Source organism: Leishmania infantum, chromosome 21 (genome assembly GCF_000002875.2).
Source record: "Leishmania infantum JPCM5 genome chromosome 21".
Classification (NCBI taxonomy): Eukaryota; Euglenozoa; class Kinetoplastea; order Trypanosomatida; family Trypanosomatidae; genus Leishmania; species Leishmania infantum.
Window position 1 is genome coordinate 425,100 of NC_009405.2, and position 17,785 is coordinate 442,884.

The 17,785-nt window shown below is 59.9% G+C and overlaps 5 protein-coding genes across 5 annotated transcripts; all 5 read left to right on the forward strand.

Moving 5' to 3' along the window:
• Nucleotides 1-299: 299 nt before the first annotated feature.
• LINJ_21_1280 (putative kinesin) lies at nucleotides 300-6,689 on the forward strand (the record flags this gene model as incomplete). Its single annotated transcript, XM_003392425.1, has 1 exon — nucleotides 300-6,689. The coding sequence occupies one exon, from the start codon at nucleotides 300-302 to the stop codon at nucleotides 6,687-6,689; it is 6,390 nt and encodes a 2,129-aa protein (XP_003392473.1).
• Nucleotides 6,690-9,104: 2,415 nt separating this feature from the next.
• Nucleotides 9,105-9,677, forward strand: LINJ_21_1290 (putative 60S ribosomal protein L9; the record flags this gene model as incomplete). The annotated part of the gene is made up of 1 exon (XM_003392426.1): nucleotides 9,105-9,677. The coding sequence occupies one exon, from the start codon at nucleotides 9,105-9,107 to the stop codon at nucleotides 9,675-9,677; it is 573 nt and encodes a 190-aa protein (XP_003392474.1).
• Nucleotides 9,678-10,887: 1,210 nt separating this feature from the next.
• Nucleotides 10,888-11,319, forward strand: LINJ_21_1300 (putative 40S ribosomal protein S23; the record flags this gene model as incomplete). Its single annotated transcript, XM_003392427.1, has 1 exon — nucleotides 10,888-11,319. One exon carries the CDS (start codon nucleotides 10,888-10,890, stop codon nucleotides 11,317-11,319), a length of 432 nt encoding a protein of 143 aa, XP_003392475.1.
• An 890-nt stretch (nucleotides 11,320-12,209) lies between these two features.
• LINJ_21_1310 (putative 40S ribosomal protein S23) lies at nucleotides 12,210-12,641 on the forward strand (the record flags this gene model as incomplete). The annotated part of the gene is made up of 1 exon (XM_003392428.1): nucleotides 12,210-12,641. The coding sequence occupies one exon, from the start codon at nucleotides 12,210-12,212 to the stop codon at nucleotides 12,639-12,641; it is 432 nt and encodes a 143-aa protein (XP_003392476.1).
• A 2,834-nt stretch (nucleotides 12,642-15,475) lies between these two features.
• Nucleotides 15,476-16,381, forward strand: CRK1 (cdc2-related kinase; the record flags this gene model as incomplete). The annotated part of the gene is made up of 1 exon (XM_003392429.1): nucleotides 15,476-16,381. The coding sequence occupies one exon, from the start codon at nucleotides 15,476-15,478 to the stop codon at nucleotides 16,379-16,381; it is 906 nt and encodes a 301-aa protein (XP_003392477.1).
• Nucleotides 16,382-17,785: the final 1,404 nt, after the last annotated feature.

A 17,785-nucleotide genomic window follows, 5' to 3' on the forward strand; every position in this document is an offset into this window, starting at 1 on the left:
TCTCTCCTACACGCACTCTCTTCCTTTGTAGCCGGTTTCGCTCTCACTGTACTTCCCTTTGGTTTCTCTCTCTGTGTGCGTGTGCGCACGTCACCAGACTTGCCTTCTCGCTGCGCCGCCATCTTTGGCGTTGTTCGTCTTTTGGCTACCGCACGTAGAGCTCTCGTTTTACTCGTTGATTCCACTTCCTTTTTTTTTTTCTGTGCTTATTCAACGGCTGCGCGCCTGTCTTTACTCTCTCCTGCGCTTCGCCACGCACCCACCGCACTCACCTCCCGGAGGGACATCTCTCAATCACCATGGGTCGTGGTGCAGCTCAAGAGGTATACCCTGATGACGGGCACATCTTTGTGTGCGTGCGCATCCGAAATGTGCCACAGAATGCGGCGTGCTTAACCAATAACGGCGGTGCTGCGACGAACACCCGCTCCTCCACGGTCGCGCGCAAGTCAGTGCTGCGCGAGGCGCAGCGGATTTGCGTATCTGTGGTGGAAAATGTGGTGGTGATGCATGATCCCACGTCGATCGACGACACCGCTACTGTCGCGAAGGACGGCAACAACGTCGTGCAGATGCTGACCGACCGCGCGAACCATGCTGGCGCTGCTCGAAACTCTCGCAAAACCGCTGGTGGTGGCGGCGCGGCTGCCGGCGCGTCAGGCATCAGTTCCCGCCGGACCGTAGGTGGCGCTCGCGCTACCACTGCCGGCGACGCCCGCCTCGTGTCCACCAGCACCGCCAATTACTACGAGTGCGACTATTGCATCGCATCGATGGAAGAGTCGCAGCTGCTGCAGATGCCGTTGATTCGCACAAGTGACTTCCTTCAGCCGCCGCCGTACGGGACGCAGGAGGAGGTGTACCAGCGCACCGCGATGCACGCCGTCAAGGCCGCCATAGACGGCATCAATTCGTGCGTCTTCGCCTACGGCCAGACGGGCAGTGGCAAGACCTACACGCTCTTCGGCGACACGACGAACATTCGCCGTGACCCCGGCGTTGTGCCGCGCACTCTGGACGACTTGTTTGGCCGCCTGGAGGCGGTGAAGCAGTCGTACCGGAGCGACAAGGTGACAGACTACTCGTACCTTGTGCACCTCTCCTTCTACGAGATCTACCAGAACGAGGTTTATTGTCTCTTCTCTCGCCAGGGCCCACTGCGTGTGCAGTTCGTCCGAGATCTGACGGGGAAGAGGGAGACGATGATCATCCACGACCTGCAGCAGCAGACGGTGACCTCGGCCGAGAAGGCATACCCGATGATCGAGATGGGTCTGCGCCGGCGGCAGACCGCCGAGACGGGTATGAATGCACACAGCAGTCGCAGCCACGCCATTCTGCAGATCCGCGTCGCCCAGTACCGCACCAACCGTGACGCGCGAGAGACTGTGGAGCACCAGGCGACGATCAACCTGGTGGACCTCGCTGGCAGCGAGCGGCAAAAGACGGCGAACACAAGCGGGACGAACCGTGCGGAGGGCATTCAGATTAACCAGTCACTCGCCACTCTGGCACGCGTCATCAACGACATCGCGAGCGGGGCGAGGTTTGTGAACTACCGCGACTCGTTGTTGACGATGGTTCTCAAGGACAACCTTGGTGGCAACAGCAAGACGTTTATGATCGCCAACATCTCGCCCATCGCCTTCAGCTACCAGGAATCCTGCGCGACCCTCACATACGCGAAGGACGTGCGCAAGGTCCGCAACCGGCCGATGGTGAACAAGACCTTCCAAACGCGCGCGAACCTGCTGGAGCAGAATATGATGCTGAAGCAGGAGAACGAGAAGCTGAAGGTGCAGATGGAGATGTGGGTGAGGAGCCTGCAGAGCGGCAACCTGCACGCCTCCGTGACGGACATGGTGGCCTTGTTGCCTGTCCTGGGAGGCGGCACGGCGGAGGCTGGCGACCATCTGCTGCCGTCACCGCCGCTGCCGATGGCGCAGGCTGTCGAAACCGAGCAGCGTCGTGCCGCCGATGTACCGCTGGCCGCAGCCGGGCGCAACGAGGCCTTCCTGACCGCCATCAGCAGCGGGCTGACAGCGCCGCTGCTAATATCGTCCCACCGCAAGTACACGAGCGTGGCGGGGATCGGGGGCTCGTGCATTGAGGGCGGCGCTGTGCGCGTCTCGGCACTGGTGAAGGAGGCGATGGAGTTCCCGCTGAGTCATGTGTTGCATCCGCTGCCGACTATGGCGGCCGGTGACACCTCGTACACCACCGACGAGGACAGCCATGGCGCCCAGAAGCGTCACACCACCATCCTAATGGATGCAGACGCGAGCTCGCTGGGGCGCGCGAGTGGTGAGGCCGCGCAACGGCCGGACGCCGCAGGGGAGGCTGCAGCGATGGCGGGGGAGGTGATGGGCCTGGGGTCGCTGGTGTTGGAGCGCGTGGCTCAGCGCTCATGCGAGCAGCGGTACTATGTCCACTTCAAGCCACCCACCACTGCTGAGGGCCTCTCGCGCCTCATCGACGTCCAGGTCAATGGCAAGAGCATCGGGGCGAAGGGTCGGCGTGAACTGCACCACGGCGACGTAGTCTGCGCCTACCTCGAGGACGCGGCGAAGATGGAGGCGGCGGCGGCGGAGACGGCGGCCAGCGCCTGTCTGCACACCCAAAGTCTCATTTCTTTCCACTACGTCGACCTCAACGCGCTCTCGCGTGGCGCGAACGCGTCCATGACCGGCATGAGCAGTGCCACGCTTGGCCAAATCGCGGTCTCGGTCGACCTTCCGGCGGACATGGAGAACCTCACCTTGGATGGCATCAAGCAGTTGCAACGCGACAACGCAAAGCTGCTGGACATGGTACGCCAGCAGGCAGAGACGATCGACTACCAGTGCGCCCACGCCAGCACGCCGATGATGCAGGTGGAGGACCTGCTGGGGGGCATCTCGCCGGCCGGCAGCCCTGGCTCCGGGTCGCCGAACCCGCGCTCGCTGGAGCCGAGCATCTCAGCATTGCCGCCGCCGGAGACACACAAGGTGGCCGTTGCCCTCGAAGCCTTCCGCCGCGTGTCTGTCTCCCCGTCTATCCGCGGTGGGTCCGTCATGCCAGCTGACCTGGAGGCGGACGAGCTGCTGCATCGCGCGGCAACGCAGAGCGAGTCGAAACAGCGCCTCGACAACGCTGTTCGCGAGAACCAGAAGCTGCATCGCACCGTCGTGTCGCGCAACGCCACTCTGGACGCGCTGGCGCGACGCCTTGCCGAGCTGGAGGCTGGCGGGCCGCTCAACTCGCTGACCAGCCCATCGCCGTCCTCTTCATTGGCGTCTTCGTCGTCGAACACCAGTCTTTCGGCTGATAGGGGTTACAATGGCGAGACGCTGGCCGGCAGGCGCGCTGATAGCGTCGAGGACGACACAGATGTGTCGAGGCGCACAAGGGGAGACCGTGGAAGCCTCACATGCGTGTCCTCGCCTTCACAGATGCGCGCCGTCTCTGCGCAGCGTCGGGGCGAGGAAATCGTCGAGGCCGACTATGATGACGAGCCCCGTCCGGAGCCCATCGGAGACGGCCAGAGGCGCATCGTGTATGAGAACGCTGAGGGCGCACGTGAGCGCTATCAGGCGGTGGTGCGGGAGCGAGAGCAGTTTGATCGCATCCTCGAGCTGGAGGCTCTCATCGGTGAGCTGCGCGAGCGAATCAGCGAGCTGGAGAGCCGCTTGCGCTTTTCCAAGGACGAGACGCTGGAGCAGCAGATGTTCCGCGAGCAGGCCGAGGCGGAACGTGACGCGCTGCTCGAGGAGCTGGCGAACACGCGTTGTGAGAACTCGGCGCTGCGCCGCGAGAACGCCAGCCTCGAAGGCTTTCTTGCCAGGGATGAGCAGGCGCTCGCGGACGCCGCGCGCCTCGCAGACGAAGAGCTGGAGCGGCAGACCGCCGTGCTGGCCGACCGTATCAAAGCGCTCAAGGCGCTCTCCCGCATGTGGAAGCAGCGCACCATGAAGTACATCGCGATGGGCTATGGTGCCGGCAGCGACGACAAGCACACCGGCAGCGCTGGGGCCGCGCACCTTGAAGCCATTCCATGGGACGACCTGCGCGCCGCAGAGACGGCTGCCATAGCGAAGCGGCGCCTTGGTAGGGGTGACGCGGACGCCTGTCCGGTTGATGTGGCGCAGGCCATCGACGACTTTGAGAAGTCCACGACTGAGGACAACGTGCGCGCGCTCGAGTACGCGTTGCTCAACTTTGAGCAGGAAAACCAGCGGCTGCTGGACGAGATCCGGCGCATCCAGGCGGAGCTGGACGGGTACAAGGGCCTCATTGGGCGCCTCCGGGCGGAGAAGGCGGAGACGGAGAAGACCCTGGCGGACGCGACGGACTCCACCGAGGAGGAGCGCCGCCGCATGCAGCAACTTCTGCGCAACACCAACGCGCAGCTGGAGGAGGCGGAGGAAAATCTGAAGCGGACGCAGGTTCGCCTGGATGACGCGATGGAGATGTGCGAGAGCAATAAGCGCAAGGCCGTGAGGAACAATGAGTTACTGCTGTCTCAGCAGAAGCGTACTATCGAGCAGCTGGAGGCGGAGCTGTGTCGCCTGCGTCGCGACCATGCGGCCAAGGACGAGGAACTCACGAACCTGACGCGGTACATGCAGGACCGTGATGCGCTCGGCGGCGACGGCGTGGCGAAGAGCTGCGAGCTGCGCTCTCGCATCGAGGAGCTGGTCAGCGACTCGATGGAGGAGTACGAGGCGCCGAACGGGTACTCGGTGTTCCCTGCGGGCTTTGAGTTCTCGAACGAGATGGTGTCACTCATCCGCATTTGCCTCCGTATCTTGCTTGACCGGCTCAAGATGGAGCTGTACGTGCTCAACGCGCAGAGCGTGCACAAATTCCAGCTCCTGATCCACGCTGTGAAGGCGCGCACGGAGGCGCACTTTCACACCTTCATGCACCAGCTGCGCGACGCCGTCTCGCAGATGTCAGGGCGCACGTTGCGGCCTGGCAGCAAGTGGGGCCTGTCCGAGTCGGACGTCCTCTCAACCCTCGTTGATCACCGCCGCCGCCAGGTGGGCGACGCGCTGAGCGGTTTGCTAATCTGGTATGACCACTGGGACAACGCCCCAAAGACAGAGCATGTCGCCTACATGGAGCTGATCCGCAACGCCGACCGCATCATGCAGATGGCCCGCATTGTGCGCCGCGAGAGCTTCCTGAACACGAATGCGACGTCCACTTCGCTGATGCCGATCCCCGGCAAGAGCGGCACAAGTGACACCTCGCTCCTCCCAGAGTCGTCGCGCCGCAATGATAAGACTGTAAAGGGGAGCTGCAAGATTCTCTCTCGCCTTGCGTCGTCCACCCGACAGAGCAACCTGGCACGCGCCGTGAATCAGTTCTCCGCGACGCCTTCGCGAGCCACGATCGCCGTCCGCGAGGACGTCGTCGGCGCCACGCCGTGCCCGGTGGAGCAGGGCGCGACCCCGTTCAGCCGCAGCGCAACGGTAGCGGCGCTGGCACTCTCGCAAAGCATGATCCCCTTTAGCAGAACAGCCACTGGAACGCACACTAGCGGGCACCAGCCGCCATCAGCTGCGAACCTGGAGAGCTGCTCGCTCTTCAGCCGTTGTCCCTCTGGGCTTCCGCGGGTGTCCGCCACGACGGCGACGGCTACCGGCCTCTCGCCTCGGCCGAACCCGTCAACGGTCACACCTATGCGACCCATAAAGCAGGCCACGAGCGTCGGTGCCGCGACGCCTGCGGCTGCGCTGGCAACTGGTGCGTCACCCGCCGCTCTGACAGCAGCCGCGCGCGCCAACTACTCGCGCATGGCCTCCGCGGGCGTGCTGCCGGTGTTGGAGGCGGATGTGGCTTACGTGGCGAACACCGACGTTGCCGAGGCTGTGTCTATCAGCACCTATAACTTCTCCCGTCGCATGAGCTCGGCGGCGGGGGTCGGTGAAGGCGCCGCAGCCGACAAGGGCGAGCCAGTGCGTCGACCGAACCGCCTCTTCTCCCGATGCCAGACGGCGATCCCCCAAACGCGGGACTCCATGCAGCAGCAGCAGCGCGCACTGCGCCGCCAGAACTCTGCAACGCTGGCTTCGTCCAAGACCCACAGCAGCGCTGGTGCGACTTGTACGCGCAGGCAGGTGAGCCGTGCAAAGGCAACAGAGGCGTTTGCGAGGTCGAAGACATACTACACAGTGCCGAAGTCGACCGCAACGCTGAGCCGACCAAGCCGCCGCAGATCTGGCGTTCGGGTCAGCACCAACAGTAGCACTCGTAGCACCGGCAGCCTCGGCGGGGGTTCGCCGCATGCGCGGCCATCCTCGTCGCAGCACAATGCGACGCGACTCTCTGCCTTCTACAGCGTTCCCCCAGCGGAGCAGGCGCGCGGATCGGGCAAGGGACGTGCGAGCATGCTGAGCAGCAACGCTACCACGAAGCCGTCTGCGGCAGAGATCTCGTTCTGCAACCTGGACGTCATGAAGTCGTTGAGGGAACGAAGCACGAGCGACGTGAACCGCCAGGTGCCAACGGGCAACAAGCCCAGCTCGATTTCGAATAGGGTAGATCTCACGAATATCAGTAGCGTGCACCCGAGGAAGGGCATGGCGCAGCCAGTGCCATCGTCGACCGGTGCACGCGTGAGCGCTGGCCACGACACCACTTTGGTGAGCACCACTCCGGTGGTGCCGAGGCTCGATTTTGGGGCCCTGGAAGGAAAGCGCTGAGGGCACTCGCGGAGAGTGGCGGCTCGATTATTCTTTTTGTTTTTCCTTTGTGCGTGCCCGCGTGCGCGTCTGTGGCTCAGTGGGGCGTGTCTTCCAGAAGAGGTGTGCGTGTAGGGGGGAGGGAGGGGGAGAGAGAGCGAGTGGCGCGTGGCACGTGGTGCTGTGATCGGAAGAGAAGCACACACACACACACACACACGCACATGCACACACACACTAAAACAAGCGATAACCTACGGACGGGCCATCGTTTGCCGCCACCGTTGCGAGTACGACGACCTCCTGCTTCCTCGCCTCAGCTATTATCCAGCTTTCCTTCTCCCTCTCCATTTGAGGACACCAAGCACGTGTGCGCGTGTGTGCCAGGCGAGAGGGAGATTTTGAGGCGGGGACAACAGATACAGAGTCACGCGCACACACGCGGTGGGTCGTTTTGTTTGGTTTCGTGCTTTTTCCCTTTTCCTGTACCCACTCACGCTGTCATGAGCACACCGTCCATCACATATTTGTTTGTATATGTGCGTGTATATATATATATATTTCGCCGCTTTACTTCTTGTTCGGTGCGTTGTTGTCGGGGTCTGCGTCATTTTCCTTTGGTACGCCACATCCCCCGGTCCACCTCCAATGCTTTCATGAGCCACTCTTCTCCCCCTCCTTTCCCTCCTCCACGCACACACGCACGCACACATCGACAGGATAACAGCAGATATATATGTGCATGTGTGTGTGTGTGTGCGTGCGTGTGCGGGCCTCTACTTCTTTTCATTTGTTGTTTTGTGGTGTGGCATTGCTTACCGTTTCGTTGTACCTTTATGTTAGAGTCCATCGATAAAAACGCATGTACATGTATATACATGCATGCCTGTATGGGGTGTGCGTGCGCGTATGCTCTTGTGCGCTTTTGCTGTACCTTTTTCTTTTTCTTTGCCCTCCCCCCTTTTTCTTCTCTCGCTTCATGATTGGCGCATACACACATATATATATATGTGTGTGTGTGTGTGTGCGTGTGTGTGCGTGTGTGTGTGTGTATGCGTATGGGCGTGCAGGCACTTCCACCCTTGCTCATGTGTCTTTCATTCCTCTCCTCGAGCGCTTTTCCGCCTCTCCTCCACCACCTTCACTACTCGCCCTCGCGGCTGTTTCGGTGGCATGCTGGTGCTTGAGCACTGTTCTCACTCAAGATTCGCAAGCACGGACGCCAAACCCCTTCTCTGTATTAGATCTTCGCTTCGCACGCTTTCGCTTGGCCTTCTTCCGTTTTCACTTGTTAGTGCCTTTTCGAGTGTGTGAGCTGGCCCGAACAGGCAGAGCGCTTTAGAATAGGAAAGGGTACTTGCAACCACTCTCCCGGCGTCTGCGAGTCTCTCTCTCCTTGTCCTTCGTCGGGCACGCTAGATGTTCTCTCTGTGTCTATCTTCTTCCTTTATCTACATGTACGCGTGCGTGTGCGTGTGCGTGTCTGTTTCGTGCGAGCCGTCACCATCATCACCGCCCACGCCCTCCATTGTGCGCTCTCCGCCGCGCGCATTTTCCTTTGTTGTTTTCTCATTCATTCCCGTATTATTATTTTTGTTGTCGTGTACGCTGCACACGCACACGCTCTTGTTTCCAGTCCTCGAATCACTAAACGTCTGAAGCATGATCGGAGGAACCGAAGAAGCCACACCTACACGGGAGAGTGAGGGGGTGGAGGAGGAGGAAGAGGTCCTCTTCCCCCCTCATCCCACAGACACACTACCACACAGGGCACGAGGATACGCGGAAAAAAAAACGATGAAGAGCAGAGAGGCAGAGATGCACGAGGGGTACATGCGTATGGAGGGAGCGATTGAGAGACGGCACCGTCCTCATGTTTTGCTGCTCGCTTCTCTCTTGCACCCGTCTCTTCGATTTCCCCTCCATTCCCCTCTCCCTCTCGTGCCGCTGCGTTTTGGATGGTCAGAGTAGTGTGCTCGATATGCACATCTCTCTGCTTGTGTGCCTGCCTGCGTGTGCTTCGAGAAGAGGATTGTACGCCAAATCCTCCCCTGTGCCGGCGCGCTGTCATGCAGCTCCTTCCTGTGACATGTGCACATCAGCGTATAATTCATGGCGCTATCCGTCTCTCCCTCTCTCTCCCTGGCGGATACCTCCCGACGCGTCTTCTTCATGTCCTCTTCTCGCGCTTCTCTCTCGCTGCTCATGCCTCGTTCATCGCACCATCATCGCAATACGTTGCCACGCGTGCATGCATGTACGCACTAAAACCTTTCCGATTCTGTTGCCCTTCTTTTTTTTTTGCCTTTCGGCACCCTTACACTCCCCTTTTTCCCGCGCGTGTGTGCGCACGTCTTTAACGCTGTCCCCCCTTTCTTTTGCTCAGTTGGACGTGCGTTACAACCCCCTCGTCCCCCTTTTCGCTCTCTCAGGAAGATGGTGAAGGTCAAGAGCCTCTGCACCCTGCAAATCCCGGAGGGTGTGACCGTCGATGTGAAGGGCCGCAAGGTCACCGTCACGGGTAAACGCGGCACCCTCACGAAGGACCTGACGCACCTGCAGCTGGACTTGCGCGTGGACAAAAAGAATCGCACCTTCACGGTGATTCGCTGGTTCGGCTCCAAGATCCCGATCGCGTGCCTGAACACCACCAAGGCGCACGTGCAGAACATGATCACTGGCGTGACGAAGGGCTACCGCTTCAAGGTGCGCTGCGCCTACGCTCACTTTCCGATCAACGTCTCCGTGGATGGCCAGAACATCGAGGTCCGCAACTTCCTTGGTGAGAAGCGCGTGCGCCGCCAGCTGGTGCCCAGCAGCGTGAAGGTCAGCCAGACCGACCCGTCCAAGGTCAAGGATGAGATCATCTTCGACGGCAACGATCTGGAGCAGGTGTCCCGCGAGGCCGCCGTGCTGCACCAGATGTGCCTGGTCAAGAAGAAGGATATCCGTAAGTTCCTTGACGGTATCTACGTCCAGACCAAGACCAACATTGAGGGTATGGAATAGGAAGAGCGAGTGAGCGCGTGCGTGCCGGTGCGTCTCTCTCTCTCTGTCGCTGCATGCACACGCCTTCGCGCGTGTGGGATGCCTCATGGGAGCGAATTGTGTTTGTGCGAGTGCGGAATTGGCACTGAGAGCGGAAGGGCGATGCCGTCTGTGTATGTGTGCGTGTGATGTGAGTCAGGTGGAGCTGAAGAGGACGAAAAGGCAGGGGAGTGCTGGGAGTGGTGGCGAGAACAAGACATGGGGGTTGGGGTGGGTGTCTTTCCACCCTCAGCCCATCGTTTTCTCTCGCCTCAAGCATCTCCTACCGTTCAGGTCCTCCCACCTTCTCCAGAGGAGCCCACACAGGCAGACACACGCACACACACACAGATACACTGAAGCCCCCTCTGCTGTTGCTGCTGCTGCTGCTCTGCCTCCCCACACCTGACAGCCAACGATGCAGACGGAAGAAAAAAAAGACGTCCTGTCTCTCTCTCTCGCACTTATTCCTCTCTTCGCTTTTTCTTTGGGGTTTCGGAGATGGCGCTCATGTGTGCGGGTGCCCCCGTCTGCATGTGCGTGTGCGTGTGTGCCCAGCCATCTCTGCGCGCGCACATGTGGACGGCGCACTGAAAAGGGAGACCATCTGCTCAGTACGCCGTTCCGTGTTGTTTTCGTTTTTTTTTTCGTTTCCACCACGACCACAAAACCGACGATCAAGGACGGCGGCTCTCTTCTCTGAGGGCGACGGCGGCGGCTTTTGCCTCCGTCGTTGAGGGAAAGGACATACAGGACGCCTGCATCGCCGTCTTGGGTGACACGGGTGACGTGACACCAGTGGTCCGTGCGGACGGTCTCCTTCACTGAAGTATACACATATGGGTGCAGGGGGCGCGTGGCACCGGCTGTACTCGCCGGACATAGGGACAAAACAAAAAGCGTGCATACGTGTTAACCTGTGTTCCCGTCGGCCGGCTCTCCTACCTTCTCTCTCCCTTTCTTTCTTCTCCCCCTTTTTCGCGCTTGCGAACCCGTCCATCGTTGTTGCCACACGTCTGCGACGTGCGCGTCTTCCTCCACCGCACACGTCACGCACAAACACACGTATTCCTGCGCTTCTTGCGACACATTGCATCCCTTACCTTCGCTCTTCCTCTTCCAACCACGTACGGCTGTGAAGAGAAGACACTTCGTGTCAGGCACTCTTCCCTAGCCATCTCCCTCCTTCAAGATGACGAAGACCAACGGTCAGAACGCAGCTCGTAAGCTGGTGCGCCTGCGCTGCCGCAACCGCTGGGCCGACAAGGGCTGGAAGCGCGCGCACACCTTCTCGGCCAGGAAGGCGAACCCCTTCGGCGGGTCGTCGCACGCCAAGGGCATCGTGCTGGAGAAGATCGGCGTCGGCGCCAAGCAGCCTAACTCCGCCATTCGTAAGTGTGTGCGTGTGCAGCTGATCAAGAACGACAAGAAGATCATCGCGTTCGTGCCGAACGATGGCTGCCTTCACTTCATCGAGGAGAACGACGAGGTGCTGGTGTCTGGTTTCGGCCGTTCCGGCCACGCCGTCGGTGATATTCCCGGCGTCCGCTTCAAGATCGTGAAGGTGTCGAACGTCGGCCTGTACGCCCTGTACCGGCAGAAGAAGGAGAAGCCGCGTAACTAGAAAACTAGGGACGCATGCTGCCTCTCTCTCTCTGTCCCTGTCTGTGCCTGTGTCACTGGCACATGCAAGAGGAGGACGACGAACGGCCGGGAGCGTGCACGCGGCCGCGTTGTGGTCTCGCGTGCTTTGGTGTGCGCGCGTGCTCGAGCAAGAGTTATGCAGGTGAATCTCTCTCTGCCTGTCGGTGTGCCGGTGGAATGGCGGAGGGGGGCACGTCTGCCCTTCACACGTCTCCGCCGACACCGCACCTTCTCCGACTTCTGTCTTTATTCGTTTTTTTTTTTCGGTAATGATGATTTTCGTTTCGGCGTAAACAACCAAAAACTGAAGCTGCGCACACGGCACGCAGCGTTGCCTCGTCAGAGCCGCATGGGGTTAGCCAGCACGGTGAGGAGGAGCAGCGCGCGCACCCGTTCTCTTTGGGCCACCGCACCCCTGTATCGCTCTGGAGTCTCTTTCTTTTCTGTGGCCCTCGACACAGGAGAGTGCAGAGGGGGGGGGCTGTGTCTGGTTGCCTAGGCATCACCTCCTCCACTTCCAGCGCACGGCGTGTGTGCGTGTGTGTGTGTGGGGTGCTAGCGCCATGCAGGGAGTTCTGCTGGTGAGACTTGCCCACGTTCTGCCTCTCCTTGTCTCCTGAAATCTTCAACAACGCACTCACTCATCGCCTCTCTTTCCTATGCCCTTTGCCTCTCGTGCTTCTTCTTTCGCTCACCTGCACGCGCGTCATGTCTGCGGCCTGGCCTCCCCGACTTGCGCCGCTCTCGGCACGCACGCCTTCTCATGTTCACACACATATCATTCTGCAACTCCACCGATAAACGCCTACACAACCTCCTCCCTTCCTCCAACGCGACAGGACACAGTGCCAGCCGCACACCTCCTTCAAGATGACGAAGACCAACGGTCAGAACGCAGCTCGTAAGCTGGTGCGCCTGCGCTGCCGCAACCGCTGGGCCGACAAGGGCTGGAAGCGCGCGCACACCTTCTCGGCCAGGAAGGCGAACCCCTTCGGCGGGTCGTCGCACGCCAAGGGCATCGTGCTGGAGAAGATCGGCGTCGGCGCCAAGCAGCCTAACTCCGCCATTCGTAAGTGTGTGCGTGTGCAGCTGATCAAGAACGACAAGAAGATCATCGCGTTCGTGCCGAACGATGGCTGCCTTCACTTCATCGAGGAGAACGACGAGGTGCTGGTGTCTGGTTTCGGCCGTTCCGGCCACGCCGTCGGTGATATTCCCGGCGTCCGCTTCAAGATCGTGAAGGTGTCGAACGTCGGCCTGTACGCCCTGTACCGGCAGAAGAAGGAGAAGCCGCGTAACTAGAAAACTAGGGACGCATGCTGCCTCTCTCTCTCTGTCCCTGTCTGTGCCTGTGTCACTGGCACATGCAAGAGGAGGACGACGAACGGCCGGGAGCGTGCACGCGGCCGCGTTGTGGTCTCGCGGAGCGTCTACGTACACATTGTGTTGGACATGGCGCAGACGGGGGGGAGATAATGGTGATGCGCGGTTGCACCTCGTTGTGTCCTACGCCGCTGCCTCTGCCTAAGTCTTGTTTTCTCTCGCTTACTTTGATGCTTTTCTCCTAATTTTGCCTGATTTTACCGTTCTCTACGCCAAGACACGCACGAACGACGAGATTGCCCCCGCCTCCCACCCAGCAAACAATCGAAGTGCCGCCGTAGCTCACGCACGTGCGGGGGTAGAAGAAGGAGGGGGTGGATAGATCCGGCGCAGCGGCGGCTTTGAGGCCTCGGAAAAAAGGTGAAGACGAAGCCGGCGCGCACGTTTTCTCTATAGATATATATGCGTAGATTTGCTCATGCACTGCCAGCTGTGTTACGTGCAGGCAACAACCTTCTCTACTCCCTCCTACCCCTTCCGGCGCTCGCCCGCTTGTTCCTCCTTTTTCCCCCTTTTTCCCTATTCACTAACCCACGCGCACGCCCGCATGCGCACCATCGCTCACTGACTCTCAACAAGCGCGCTCACCTACATAGGACTGCTTTTCGGTGGTTTAGGAAAGTGCACTCGCACAAACGGTAACGCAATCTAATTCAACACCCTCTTCCTCCGCCAACGTACTCCGCGCCTCCTGCACCCTTCCTCCCTCCATCTCCGGCTCTGCCCCCCTCCCCCCTTTCCCCCCTCACGAAGGAGGCTCTTCACCAGCAGCAAAAAAAAAGAAAGTAAACTGAAGGCCAGAGAAGGGCATCACTGTCACCGCTGCCACTCCACTGTCGAAGCCTTCACCACCGCTTCTGCCTCCTCCTTTACGTAGCCGCTTGACTAACCGCCACCACGGCTACTATTCCGCACTCCCTTCCTCCTCCTTCTTTGTTGTTTGTTTAAACGCCCTTTTGTTGTCTTCCGAACGGACGCACGGACTCGCTCGAGGAAGCCGCACTCCCCTTCCCCCTTCCTCCACACACAAACACACACACACACGCTGCTGCCGAAGGGTCCAGAACGGCTTGGACACTGGGAGGCCGAAAAGGCGCCTGCCCGCTGTATTGGAGCTTCACCTTTCCCTGCGAGTGGGCGAGACACACACGCGAAGAAGCACACACCGTCGCGCATCCCTCCACCCGGGCCAGAGGTGTACCGCCCGTACGCGGCGCACGTGCTGGTGGGGACCAAAGTTTGCAGAGAGAAGAGGCGGGAGGACACGGCCGACACGTGCTGGAAGCGAAGGGCCCGCTCCGATAGGAAAACGAACAGAGCGAGAAACACACGGCACAGAAAGGCAAAGGGAGGGCTGCCAGAGAGAGAGTGAGTGAGTGAGCGAGCGAGCGCGCATCGCTGCACCGGGAGGCGTGCGCATCAGCTGTTTGTGTGCTTTTCCCCTCCCCTTTGCTGAGGTGTCCCCTGTCTCTCCAGTCCACTGTTCATCATCGCTACCGCCACCCCCCTCTCCTCCAGCTCCAGTGAATCCAACACTCTTCCGTTGGCGTGTTCTTCGTCCTTCTCGCCGTTCTTCCTCCTCGCTGCACTGTCCCGTGCCGCTTTCTGAGATTCGCCCTGCGCTCTTCACGCCGCGTCTCTCCCGGAAACGAAAACACAAAGAGAGCACGAGGTGCGCGGCGCGGTGACCTCTCCCAGAACGGAAACTTCACGAGAAGATCCGCGGTGGTGGGTGGGGGCGCGTGTTGTAAGTGTGCGTCTCGGTACCCGTTCTTCGCTAGCTGGTTGTGCGCTGCTCTGCACGTATCGAAGGTATACGTTTTGTTTTGTCCTTTTTAGTTCTATCTCTCGTGTGCGGCACCGTCACCCCCCTCCCCTCCTTGTGGAGAGAAAGAACGAGAGGCAACACGCGTGTGGCCTCCTGTAGGGGTGGCTTTCTCGTCCTCTCCTCTTCCTTCTTTGTGGTCGACTGCCACCCTCTCTCGATTTTCTGCAGAGGGTGCCGGTGGCGGTGTGAGGGGTTTCGAGTTGGGCTTGCTGTTACTTGTTATGCGCCTCACTTTCGGTCTCGCGCTCTCTTCGACGCATCGCTTGCTACCTGAAAACAGAAAAGTCGGAGAAGGAACAGAACGACAAAGAAAATCTAAACCCCCCAAAGGAGCAAGGGAACGGCAAGTCCTTCGGTTGCTCACGTTAATCGAGCCACGAGGACCTCCCCCCCTCACCCTCCACCAGCGTAACGCATAAACGCCGTCGATAGTCGGGACGCGCTGCATTCTCCCCTTACCCCGCCCCCACTCCTTCCCGCGCCCGCTTGTGTCGAAGTGCACACACTCCTAATATTGAAAAGAAGAAAAACACGAAACGTTGTTGTTGTCTGCTCTGCGTGACGCGGTGCCCCTCCCCCACCCTTTATTGTTTTTTTTTCTTTCGCTGTGCTTTATAGTTCGTTGTGTGTCGGTCCGTCTGTCTGCGCGGCTTCGAACGAGCGAGACGCAAGTGGTCTACACCCACGCACGAGACGACGACAAAAAGCGTGGCCGTGGTCATCTGCGGTGGAAAAGAACCAAACAGACACGAAAAGAAAAAAAAACAGAAAATCTGTAAACGCAGACGCGAGCACCCAGCGCCCACCCCCCTCCGCTCCGCTGCCGTTGCCAGCAGACCGAAAGGAAGGAAGGATACACACACACACACACACACGCACACACACACGCAAAGAAAGAAAAGAGGCAAACGCGAAAAGGAAAGCAATGACCAGCCGGTACGAGCGGCAGGAGAAGATCGGCGAGGGCACCTACGGCGTGGTGTACAAGGCCCGAGATACGTCCACTGCCGCGACGGTCGCGTTGAAGCGCATTCGGCTTGACTCGGAGGAGGAGGGCGTGCCGTGCACCGCCATTCGCGAGATTTCGCTGCTGAAGGAGCTGCGACATGAGAACATCGTGAAGCTGCTGGACGTGTGTCACAGCGAGCACCGTCTGACGATCGTCTTCGAGTATTTAGACCTAGACTTGAAGAAGTATCTCGACCGCGAGAACGGCAACCTCGATGCGGCAACGGTTCAGCACTTTATGCGCGACCTGCTGCGCGGCGTCGCCTTCTGCCACCAGCGCAGTGTCCTGCATCGCGACCTGAAGCCGCAGAATCTTCTCATCTCGCGCGAGAAGGAGCTGAAGCTAGGCGACTTCGGTCTCGGTCGTTCCTTCGCCATCCCAGTGCGCAAATTCACGAACGAGGTGGTGACGCTGTGGTACCGACCGCCCGACGTTCTGCTCGGCTCGATGCAGTACGGTCCGCCGGTGGACGTGTGGTCCGTGGGGTGCATCTTCTCCGAGATGGCCACCGGGACGCCGCTCTTCGCCGGGAAGAACGATGCCGACCAGCTCATGCGGATCTTCCGCTTCCTAGGCACACCGAACAACCGGGTTTGGCCGTCCATGAACCAGTACCCGAACTCGAACAACATGCTGTCGCAGCCGGAGTTTTTGCAGAACTTCGAGCCGGAATGGAGCAACGTGCTCGGCTCCGTGCCCGGGTACGAGAAGCTTGGCTGCGCTGGTGTCGATCTGCTAGAAAAGTTGCTACGCTACGAGCCGTCGGAGCGCATTACGGCGGCAGACGCGTTGAACCACCCGTACTTTAGCCTCCAGTTTTAGCCACTCCAATAACGCAACATTCCCTTTCTGCGTCCCCTCCGTGTGCCGGCAGCAACGAAGAATTCGGGGGAGGCCTGTGTGGCATATACATATCCTGCTCGCTGCCATGCAGAGGTGAGGTGCTGGTGTCCTTGGTTGGTGGCCTTCACGCTTGGCTTTTTTTTTGTCTGTCCAGAGGGTGTGCCCTCGTCTCGACGCGTATGGATAAGCGTCTGCGTCTTGACTGAGGCGGCCGTGGTGGTGGTGTGTGGGGGGATGTCCTACAGTTTTCAACCCTTGCTGTCCCTCTCTCGTTCTGTTGCCCCCTCCTCTCTCCTCCGCCTCCTTCGTTGCTTCCCTGTTTCGGTTGTCTCCTTGTCATGCACTCGGCCGCGTGCGTTTTCTCCTGTTTTGTTGTTGTTTTCGAGTGCCGTTCTGTTCCCGTTGATGTCGATCCTGTGCATGTGCTTGTGCGCGTGTGTGTTTTATATCTCTTCTTCCGGGTGTGGCTCTTCTCGGGGTTGATGCTGTTGGTCTGGCGATAATGCCCCCCTTCCTCTCTCCTCTCCTCCCCCCTCTTCGGCCGCTCTCTTCTCCTCCTCCTCTCTCTACACGGTTGTTCACGTTAATATGTTTCCTTCCTTTTTTCCTTCCTTTTTGTCTTCTCTCCGGATCATGCTGAATTCGTCGTTTCGCGCATGCCCGTGTTGCCCCCTCCCCAGGCGTGCGTGTGCTTCCATGAATAGCGGTGAGTGATGACGCCCCGCCCCGCCCCGCCACCGCCCGTACACGCGCACCACCAACCTGCACACGGCTGCGCGCGCGACCGACCCCCGCGGCCGGACTCTTGCAAAGACCGCCGGGCCCAACGAGAGCGTCTTCGCTTCACCTCCTCATTCCCAGGGAGGGGCGAGGGAGAGAGGAAAAGCGAGCGAAGAAAACGAAAAAAAAAACTGTTTCATTCAGCGGTGCTCACCCAGACGTACTCATACACGAGCACATAGCAGCAGGAGTGGGCCCGAATACCGAGGCACACGGTGGCGTGGGCGCACCCGTGCACAGACTCAGAGAGAGGCCGTCGTTGATTTGGTGGCTCGAGGCGGACGTAGGGCAAGTCAGAGGCAGAGACTCAAAACGGCGAAATACGACGTGGGCCGGCGGCGTGTGAGGTGGCGCTGCTGCACTTGCCTCTTCCCCCCCCCCCCCCCCCCCCCAACATGCGCGCATGCCTCACAAGCACGCCCGTGCTTCCGCGTATAGGGGGGGGGGACGGTGTCGGTCTTGCGTTGGTGCCGTCTGCTGCTGCTGGCATCATGACTGTTTTCTCCACTTCTCCGCACTCCTCACCCCCACCCCCACCTTCTCCTTTCTCTCACCCATCTGCCACCACCACTCCCTCACGTGCGTGCTGTGTTGACACAGCAA